At 45.7% G+C, this 10,519-nt stretch overlaps 1 protein-coding gene across 1 annotated transcript in view; it reads right to left on the bottom strand.

Moving 5' to 3' along the window:
• The window catches only part of klhl14 (kelch-like family member 14), a 20,033-nt gene extending 15,971 nt beyond the window's left edge, over window positions 1-4,062 (bottom strand). The window contains exons 1-3 of the mRNA XM_019878805.1: window positions 3,985-4,062; window positions 2,446-3,349; window positions 1,043-1,164 (exon numbers count right to left, since the gene is read on the bottom strand). Of these exons, the coding sequence (XP_019734364.1) occupies window positions 1,043-1,164; window positions 2,446-3,326 (1,003 nt within the window). The 5' untranslated portion in view covers window positions 3,327-3,349; window positions 3,985-4,062. The remainder of the gene's footprint in view (window positions 1-1,042; window positions 1,165-2,445; window positions 3,350-3,984) is intronic.
• Between the last annotated feature and the right edge of the window lie 6,457 nt (window positions 4,063-10,519).

The raw sequence follows: 10,519 nt of genomic DNA, 5'->3' as shown, positions 1-10,519 counted from the left end.
GTGGGTGTGTATGTGTGTGTGTGTGTGTGTGTGTGTGTGTGTGTGTGTGTGTGTGTGTGTGTGTGTGTGTGTGTGTTTGTGCGTGTGTGCGTGCGTGCGTGCGTGCGTGCGTGCGTGCGTGCGTGCGTGTGTGTGCGCGCGTGTGTACAGGTACTCTATACCCCCGTGCAAGTTTAATGCAGTGATGCTTTTCCTTCTTCAAGCCTTCAACACTACTTGAGACTGACTCAACAGTGCCTCTGCTGGTTGCAGCCAAGTAATGCACTCCTTTTTCACCTCATCCACTTCAATCGACACAGTTGAGTACGCTCCATTATTCTGTTGTGCTCATTCTGAGGCAAACTTCATTTCAAGATCGTATTATTATCGATTGTCTAAAAAAAAAAAAAAAGCAAGAGACCAGTATTCGTTTTCGAGTTAGGAGTCTAAGACCTCAGATGGCGTTTCAAGTGTGTTTGGGTAAATAATTAGAGCAATTCAGCCGGTATTGATCAGCGCTGGTGAATAATCAGGATGAATTTGAAAGCCACTTGGCAAAGATATCACTCAAAGCCCGCGTTCAATCTCTGCCACAGCAGATCATTAGATTCAAGTGAATCTCATCATGCATCTCAGCAGCATATTTCAGCAAAAACAAGGCGAACCAGGCGTGACGCTCCGCAGTGGCGTGAAGTCACGCTCTGATTAGAAACTTATATTAAAAAGTGATAGTGATATATTATTACCTGAAGGATTTAGGGAACTCCTTCGCTCAAATTAACCCGCGTTAAAGTCATCCACAGGAACGACCGTAAAACTCCCCGAACAGGAGAAAGATGGTGGAAAAAAAAACCCTCACATAAAATCTTCTGCTTTAAACTCACTTGTGAGGATCTTCCATGTTTTTTTTTCATCGTCATAGTATTGGACCAAATTGCTGGGGAGGCGATCGGGTCCGGGGGGCAAACCACCCACCAGTAACAGCATTCTCTTATTGGAACGGATTCTGTAATGACAACAGGAAACAAGTGCAGCAAATAAATAAATTCTGCTTTAAACTCACTTGTGAGGATCTTCCATGTTTTTTTTTCATCGTCATAGTATTGGACCAAATTGCTGGGGAGGCGATCGGGTCCGGGGGGCAAACCACCCACCAGTAACAGCATTCTCTTATTGGAACGGATTCTGTAATGACAACAGGAAACAAGTGCAGCAAATAAATAAAAGCAAAGCAGGGCTCCCAGTGAGCGACATGAGGGGCTCTTCTGACAATGAACAAAAACGGACACTTTTCACGGAGCTGTGTTATTGAATGGTTATTACACTACAGGAATGCCTCGTTCTAATTAGCTGTGAAGTGACGATGGTCCTGCAGGGTGTCGTGCCGGAGGCGAAAAGGCAATTGAACCACATAACCCTGCTTATACAATATCTCCATCTCATTGGCTGGAATGATGCATGTGACATTGCCCGGACGTTTACGTGTGATGTATAACCTCGCGGCGCCACGCTCAACTCTACATTCAAGAGAATTGTCTGGCTCCTAATTGGCTCCAATGCAATTCTAGTAATCAATCACAATGTGAAGTCATTCTATTACATTACAGTCACTCACATACACCTTATTTCCTTTTTCATGTTGTCCTTTTTTATGCATGGCTACATCGCCTGCGTTTCTCGCGCTCGCTCTTTGCTACTGGTCCACTTGGATGTGTTGGAGGGGTTATTCGTATGTAAATGAGCCCCTGGACATAGATAATGGTGATTGATTGAGAGGAGAGATATGGCAACACGTGAAACCAATAATGACCATTTCCGTGTTCAGTTAGTGTGAAAATAGATACGTCATACATATTTCTGCTCTCAAACGCCTGTTCTTTGTATTATAACATCATTTCCACTGAATAAACTTGCTGACAAAAGGTGCCTACTTTCAGTTCCTTGACCAGAATGTAACAACTTACTTTGGACCCTCAAATAATTTCTACATACTCATCAAAATGTATTTCGTGCCAAGAAATTCAATTTGTAATGTCTCTTGTGTGTGCTCAAAATCCGGTAACTTTCACGACAACATAACGGTGGGCAACCTGTGGCTCATGGGCCATGCATGGCCTATGGTGGGTTAAGTCCAGCCCGCCACGTGAGTCTAAAAACAACCGCAAAGCTACTGTTAAAATTTTTTTTTAAAAAAGAGCCCCAGAACATGCTCCGTGAGTCTAAAAACAACCGCAAAGCTACTGTTAAAAAAAAAAAAAAAAGAGCCCCAGAACATGCTCTGAATATAAAACTAACATTTGAGCAATCACAAATAAGTGTATGACTGTCTCAACTGAATTGGCTCCTAATGCCATAACATAACTTGTCAACACCAAAACCGACTGCTTCCATACTGCCAGACGCTCAGATCACAACTTGCTGACTTTTTGGGAAGACAAAAGTGGTACCTGATGATTAGAATCTTACCTGCTGGCTGTGGTCTGCTTGCAGTGCTGCCTAAAGGGCATCAGGTGGTAGTTCATAGCATCCAGCAGCAGCTTCTGGCACACGGGGTCACTCCTCATGAAGTCTACCGACTGCACCCTCTCCACCAGCTCCGGGGCCGGGATGAGAGCAAAGCGCAGCCTCTTCATGAGGTCCGGCGCGTAGTGCATGCGGGTCTCGCGGTCATGCTCCAGCCACAGCACCGACATCTGGAAGAGCGCCAGCTCGGACTCCACCGGCGGCGGCAGGGCGTCCAGCATGGCGCACATCTCCTCGAAGTTAAGCAGCAGCACGTCCTCCACCAGGTACTTGTTGGCCAGCTTCTTGGTCTCGTCCAGTCCGTGGAGGGCAGCGATCTTGCAAATCTGCTTGTAGTTCTGCACCGAGATCTGGTCGTTGAGAAACTGCACGCTGAGCTTGGTTATCTGGGGGATGTTGAGTATCTTGCTGACCGACAGCACCTCTTCTACTGTGTCCAGGGAAAGAGTCACGTTGGCTGTGTACAGGTACTCCAGCACAAGTCTCAGTCCAATAGAGGAGCAGCCCTGCAGAACCAGGTTATTGATCGGCCTGGCACTGGGGGTCACCAGCTTGTCATCGGGCGAGGACGAAGGGGTGCCGCTGCTGCCTTGGTCCCCCTTGCCGCCCTCGTTGTTGCTGATGGCACTGTGGGAGGAGAAGAGCGACCTGAAATACTGGGAGCAGGACGCCAGCACCGCTTTGTGGCAGTGGAAGTGCTGCCCTTGGGCGGTTAGAGTCACATCGCAGAAGAGCTGCTTCCTCCACAGCAGGTTGAGCCCGTGCAGCAACGTGTCACTGTGCGCCGGGTCAAAGGTGGACGTTCTGTCACCCGATCTGGACATGGCTTCCTGATTTTGGACGCCACCTGGGCAATAAATAAACCATGCAAGCCATTTACCTCAGAGCAGCACAACACAGGTAAACTCAGTCGAGTAAAGAGAAGAAAAAAACGATCTCTTGGATTGGTTCTTGATCCAGCATGCCATAGAATTTACATCCCACGTGGATAGTCTTCAACTTCTTGTTCATGAAGCAAGAAAGAGAGGCACACGTTTCCTCCCCGTCGCGCAAGAGAACACCAATTGGCGTATCGGTTAAACCGAGGCTGTAGTTTAGGGGGCGCAGGAGACCCAAACGAACGACCGTGATGCTGCGGAGCTTTAGCCCGCGACGAGGCTCCATTCAGCGGTGAGATCCTTGCGAGGGAGAGCACGCAGCGCGGATGCCCTCTCGTCCTGCCCTCCTACAGCCGCGCATCCCCGCTAACAAGACACCACCCGGCGCGCGCCTTCCTAACGTAGTCCGACCCCCCCACCCCCACTCCTCCCCAAAAAATAAAACAGTCAATCTTCCCCTACACGACAGAGAGAAAATGGCTCCAAGTTCACCGCGACGTGCGCGTCTTTTGTTTGCGTCCGCGCCGCGACAAAACGCCATTTGTGCGTGCGTAAACTTACGCGCGCCCGTGACAACTAAATGATGAGAGCAGCCACAACTTACCTGACACACGCTCACCACGCACACCCTCCAGGAAAAAAAAAAGAAAAGAAAAGTAAGAAATCTTCGGTGGGATCCCCAGAAAGCTCACTCAAGAGTCCCTTCTTTTGTTCTCGTTTTGTCAAGAAAAGCGAGTACAACCCCCAAAAAGTCCCAATTTGGCGTTATTTGTTGATCATTTGTATCCTCGGAATTAACCAGAAGTGTGCGAGTGTGTGAGAAGGGAGCCGTGCTTTCTGCAAGAGGAGAAGAAGAAGAAGAAGAAGAAGAAGAAATATACGTGTGACAAATTATGCTACCAAGAAACAACACATCATTATCCTTGGGCCTGGGGCTCAGTGAGTCGTAACGAGAGTAATAGGAAATCCACGGTTGGGGAGAGAAACGGTCGTGCATGGCCGGTGGAGAGAGACCATGCAGGGGTATGGATGCTGGAGAGACTCGCAAAATTATGGCTCAAGGCTATTGTAAAAACTGTCGAGCGTAAATGACTGCGATTTCAAACATCTATGGAAGAAAGGAAAGAGGGGGGAAAAGGGGGGAGAAAAAGGCGAGTCTCTCGGTTTTTTTTCCACCCCTCGCTGTTATGGAGAGAAACCGTCAAGTTTTAGTGCGCATTGCTAATTAGTCAATTTCTCTCTGCCTTCACAGCCCGGCGACTTTGCTGCTGAGCTGAAACTGCTAATTTCTGGGACCAGCCTTTTTTTGGCTGTGAACTGGATGGATGAATGGCTTGTCTCGCACAAATGACAAAAAGCCCCTGCCTTAATCTCCATCGGCAAAATAACCCCTCAGCTCCCACCCCCCTGCAGCTAGTCCTTCAAAAAGCAAGGTGCACCATACAACTTGTGCATATGCATCATAAATTTCATGTCCACTCTATGTTCATCATACACCTCTATTTTAATGTTTGCGAGGACAGGGCAAGGAAAACAAAAAACAGATGTAGGCCCTGACTGTACTTTCATCCCGACTACTTTTTGATATACAGACCTGGGCACACAATCAGAGTAGTTAACCTGAGTTGTTGCAACGTATGTATGTGCACAAAAACTTTTAACCACTATAACAAGAAGACGGATGGGTCACACATTATAATCTGTTGTCTTGCATCTTGCATATTTTCAAGTGATCAACAACATATGGGCCACAATGCACTTTCAATAGAAATGCCCTGAACACTAATTATGGCTAATCATCCCATCTTGTCACCTAAATCGACCTAGATTCCAACCGAAATGTCATTGGTCGAAATACTTGGAAGTGACCACGATGACAGAGGCCGAGGACCACGTCCCCTTTCGGTGTGCCTCACCCATATCAAACTACCCTCTGACCCAACGGTCTTTGCAAAAGGGCACACCTTGGGCTAAGCATCCCTTAGCTCAGGGGTCCCCAACCGCCGGTCCGCGGACCGGTACCGGTCCGCCGGGCATTTGGTACCGGGCCGCACAGAAAGAACTTGCCTTAATTCCGTTTTATTTATTTCGGAATACGAAAGATGTTTTATTTTGAAAAACTACCGGATTCTCCGTTACATCCGTCTGTGTTACGCTTGACACACGTCAAGCCACGCGACGCGTGCTCCTTCGCGTGAGCGATTACTTCAAAACAAAACACGGGAGCTCGCAAAATGAGTAAAAAAAAAACTGCTGGAGATCGCAAATGACGGCGTCCTTAAAAGTACGTTCGAGACAACTGGATTAAAGTTATGGCTGAATACTCTGAGATGGCCACAATAGCACTGTTGCTATTTCCGACATCCTACCTGTGTGAGGTGGGGGGTTTCTGCAGCGACGGCAACGAAAACAAAATTACGAAGTAGACTGGACATAAACCACACACTTGAGGTGTCATTGTCTCCTATGACCCCGAGATGGGACCGTCTGGTTGCAGAAAATCAAGCTCGGTGCTGTGGTGAGTCGTCATTTTCATGCACTTTGAATTTGCGTTGTATCGTATTTTGAAGGCATTAAACATTGCCATAGCGATCGGAGTGTTGATTATTATTAGACGCTCCTTGTGTTTATTATTATATTTCGAAAACGCCACAGTTTTCATGCAGCTCATACCATATTATTTTGTTGTATTATTTCCGCCACACCTTAATTGCCGGTCCCTGAAAATATTGTCTGACATAAACCGGTCCGTGGGGCAAAAAAGGTTGGGGGCCCCTGCCTTAGCTTGTTGCCAGATTCTGAGAACTTGTACCAACAAACCACACTTGAATCTTGGACCACCCATAAAGGTGCCACGGTCCAATCCTGGCGCCCCGCACGTCACTGAGGTCAATTTCACACTAGTCAACTGTCCCATGGGTCCTCTATATTGGCACTCAAAGGCTAAGCGTCACACTAATGACATTATTTGCCACCAAAGTGCCTTATCCATGTCAATCAGGTGCCAATACCACAGACAAGCTCCAAGGTATGCTTGGGGAAGCAAAGAGATGGCACTCTTCGTCACAGCACCGCCAAAGGCATGGCCTATCATAATCATCTTAGTATCTCTCCCGTCTCTCGTGTCTATCATATAAAATTGGTGTCAATCAAAGGTCCTCATGGTAAACCAGACAACATCTGACAACATGTATTACACAAACAGAATAACTAGACATTAAACCTCACTCCAGCTCTATTAGGGTGAGAAAACATTCGAATAACCCATGACACATAAGAGTCTGGGTATGTTAGCCGGATCAATGGAACGAAAGCACGCATCATCACACTGCCTCCCCTTTCAATGGGGCTGCCAATGCAATCATCTCAGAGCCTCACCGATCTCCAGGGTCTATCGTACAGGGCTTCTTACAGCAGTGCACGCCAACAACAGGTTCTTGGCTAACCAATCTACTTCTGACATCAGCTGTAACAGAAATGTGAACAATCAGACACTGTGGGCTCAATTTTTTTAGATGCATCTTTATTTTCATGCCGGGGCAAATCTAGTTTATTGTGCTTGGAAATTTGGTAGACCACACTGCGCTTTTCTGGGCTTTATGACGGACCGAGAGTGTTTCTATTACACGCCTTCAGGGCACCTGACAATTTGGTGACAGAAAATACAGTCGATTGTAGAACAAGTAAAAGCGGGTCTAAGTTGTGGCACAGGAGGTGTAATGAGATTGTGGTGAATTTTGCACTCTGCTATGTGAGGTCGATGTCATCGTACTTCATTCGTAAATATGACAACAGCATCCATTGAACCCGCTGAATCCTTATGAAATAAATTCAGTGAATGTATTGTTATTATTATTGTCTGTATTCTATTTTTTAATCTCCCCCACTCCTCAGGACCACGACACAGCTATGCGGGGGGGATGTCACAGACACTAACGATCAAGGTGGAAGGGGGTCTCCAAGTGTCCCTTTCACATTGATGATCTTTGACAGCCCGGACCAACTTGTCATCATCCACAAATGGAGGTCTGCTTGCAGTTCTTCAAAAACGTAGTTTGTCTGCTTCCATCTTCTAGATGGACTTCAGCGCGTCTCTACCGGGCTGAATTTAAAGGCTTTCATTGGCCTGGAAACAAGTCGTCTGTTTTACCCCCACAAGGGCGCAAACGCCCCTCTCTATATGCGCCTGTCCGCTAAAATACTAAAGGAAGGAAAACTCCACCCATGCGTAGAGTTAGACTGCACTTTTTTGCGAGATGAAAATAGGGCCCTGAATCTCAACCCTTGAATCCAGGTTAATTAGGAAGATAAAACAGTACACAAACTCGTTACACATAAGAGTCTGGGTATGTTCATCTATATGTGAAAGCACATGTCATCAGAATACCCCCCGGACCCCTTTCGAGAAGGGTGCACGTGTACAACCGTCCCAGTGTTTTACCAGTCTCTGGGGTCTATCACGCAGCTATCACCTGTCCCAAGGGCCCTTTCAATAAGAAACACACACACCCACACACACACACACACGCGCGCACACGCACACAATAATTACCCACTTCTGACATTAATTGTGCAAGAACTCAGATGAGTTGCACCCTCAAACCTGCACATTGACTGAGAGACCGTTATGATAAGCAGACTGACTTTAAGTGTGTCGAATTTATGGCAACGGATGGTTAATAATGGTATAGAAAACGGTTGAGAATGACTTATTAGGACATAATGAACTGTCAATTAAGTAAAGAACTCAATTAGAGCAAATAAAACTTCCATGTGGGACTCCCATGGGACCGACAGTGACAGGTACCTCAAAAGTTATCCAGAATGACAGATCGGGATAAATGTTCACGTACTATGAAAGAGAACATGCTGCTATAGACCACGTTTGCGTGACATAAAAAAAAAAGAACATAATAGTGAAAATGTCATTTTAAACATGCCTAGTTGGTGTTTACTACAGTTTAAGTCGTAGTTGCGAGGACGCGTGGCAGTGCTACAGTAGTTGGCCGTGTTGCACTTGGGAGTCACATACTGTTATCTTTACAAGCGCTCAGTTAGCACTAAATTACCCAGGTCTCCAGCGAGCCATTCTAACACAATAAAATGACCATTTCCAAACTCTTTCAGCTCTTTGTAGCAGCTCACTCTCCCGAGGCCGCTGGTCTTGAGATTGCTGGGCGTTTATGGTTGCAGCGTGCAGCAGGAGGAGGTGGTGGTAAAGGGAGGGCGGGGAGGAGGAGTAGGGAATGGGGGGGTGGGACTGGTGGTGTGAGGGGGGGGGGGTCATCAGATAAGAGAAGAATTTCAAGACTAATTAAACCCGTTGAGACAAAGAATCACACTACAGTGATTTACAACTCTCTGTGCCAGTTAACCCGACTCAAATTTAGGTGTCACGTTACACAGATCAGATCAGGTCCACCTCCGTGCCTATCAGAGGAGCCCATTAGAGATGATGCCAACAGCAGGAAGACAGTTCTACGTTAGGTCACGCGTGGACAATTTTTTTTATTTTTTTTTAAACAGCTAACATAAACAACACAATTGGCTATATCGCGATGCTAGGGTAAGCTATCAAGGGCTGCTTTCGACTCTGCATGTGCACACATCATAAGGTCAGTCATGTTTTGTCCCATTAACATAAAGGGTGAACATTTAGTTCCGTCAGTGCACCGAAACAAAAAGGCAAAATCCAAAGTTGTGAATAGCAAACTCTTTTATCCGTAATTCCATTTTGCAACAGAAGATGGGGGTGGGGGGTGGGGTAAGGGTGGGGGGTTATGCTAAGATAGAATGTATTATTTTCCTAAATGGAAGGTGTCAGATGGTCACGGAAATGTGATCGGCTGTTCAAGATCACTGCTTCCCATCTGCAATTTGTGACGTGTGAAAGATTCAGCCCAAATGTGCTCAGCGAGCGTAAATCCTCAGCACTTTCTCTTATCGTGGAAAAGCAAGATAACCAGCTGTTTACAGATCACAGAACATATCATATTAATATCATGGAGAGGGTGATATCATCTTGTTTGTAAAAAAAAAAAATAAATAATAGTCATAAAAAGATATATATTTTGTTACCTATTGGCGGTATGGTATTGCATCCTATGAATTAATTTTACAAGTACACAATTACAATCAACAATTCAAAAGGTTCAATTCTTTATGTGAAAGAGGGGTTAATATTTGAGATGTAGTATTAGAGTAATAGAAACAGCTTTCACTTCTACAGCACTGCAAACTAAAAGTGCAATAAAAACAGAAAAACCATAACATACGGTAATTATCTGCAAACAGGTAAATGTAAGACTACTCTCACTTACATAATGTGATCACAATATATGCCGTGATCACCATATATTAAGAATGCTAGCAAAATAGTATGAATGCACACTACCTAAATCTACCTTCACCACAATAATATGCAACACTGATTCATTTTTTGGGTTCGAAACAACAATGTGGCACTTTAGGGACCTTTGATATGCAAATTTCTGGATAAAGAGTCATTCTTATCACTATAATCAAGGCTTTAATTAAAGAAAAACATAAGGAAAACCTTTTAGATGTTGCGGTTAAAGAAAGTTCAACGTTCCCTTCAAACAAAAGGTCAGCAGTTTTGATACTCCGGTCATTCCGCTTTGGAAGAGTTTTCATTTGACACATTGTCTGATTGAAATAATATCGTACATGATGGCAAAAATGGGGCTAGCCAAGGTCACGAAACAGTATTTTAGAGGATCAGGAGTTTTTGAATAGGCAGCAGCTGCTTCACAAAAGCTCTTAACAGTCTCCTCAAGACTCCATGAAAGGAACAAATGAGGAGAAAGTGAAGGAGTCAAAGGTTGCAACTTTTTTTTGCTTGTGTTCAATTTGAGCGAGGAAAGAGAGGTGACTGCCAGTATTTTTTGTACTGACAGTCTATTGCATGATCGCATTTCTCTGATTCGAAATGACTTCTAAACCATCCACAGGGCCAACAAGAGAAACCAGACAGGACGAGCACTTTTGCGTATGCAGTGTGTGCCATTCGGGAAGCCCTGCTGTTCTCTCACCCCCACACATGGCGTAGCCACCACAGACACGCCTCAGGGAGTCAGCAGGCAGCCGGGAGAAACAGGCGGCGCCCCCCACCCACCCAC

The sequence above is a fragment of the Hippocampus comes genome, unplaced genomic scaffold (assembly GCF_001891065.2).
Source record: "Hippocampus comes isolate QL1 unplaced genomic scaffold, H_comes_QL1_v1.1 scaffold85, whole genome shotgun sequence".
In the NCBI taxonomy this organism is placed as follows: domain Eukaryota; kingdom Metazoa; phylum Chordata; class Actinopteri; order Syngnathiformes; family Syngnathidae; genus Hippocampus; species Hippocampus comes.
This window is presented reverse-complemented; position numbering and strand designations above follow the sequence as displayed.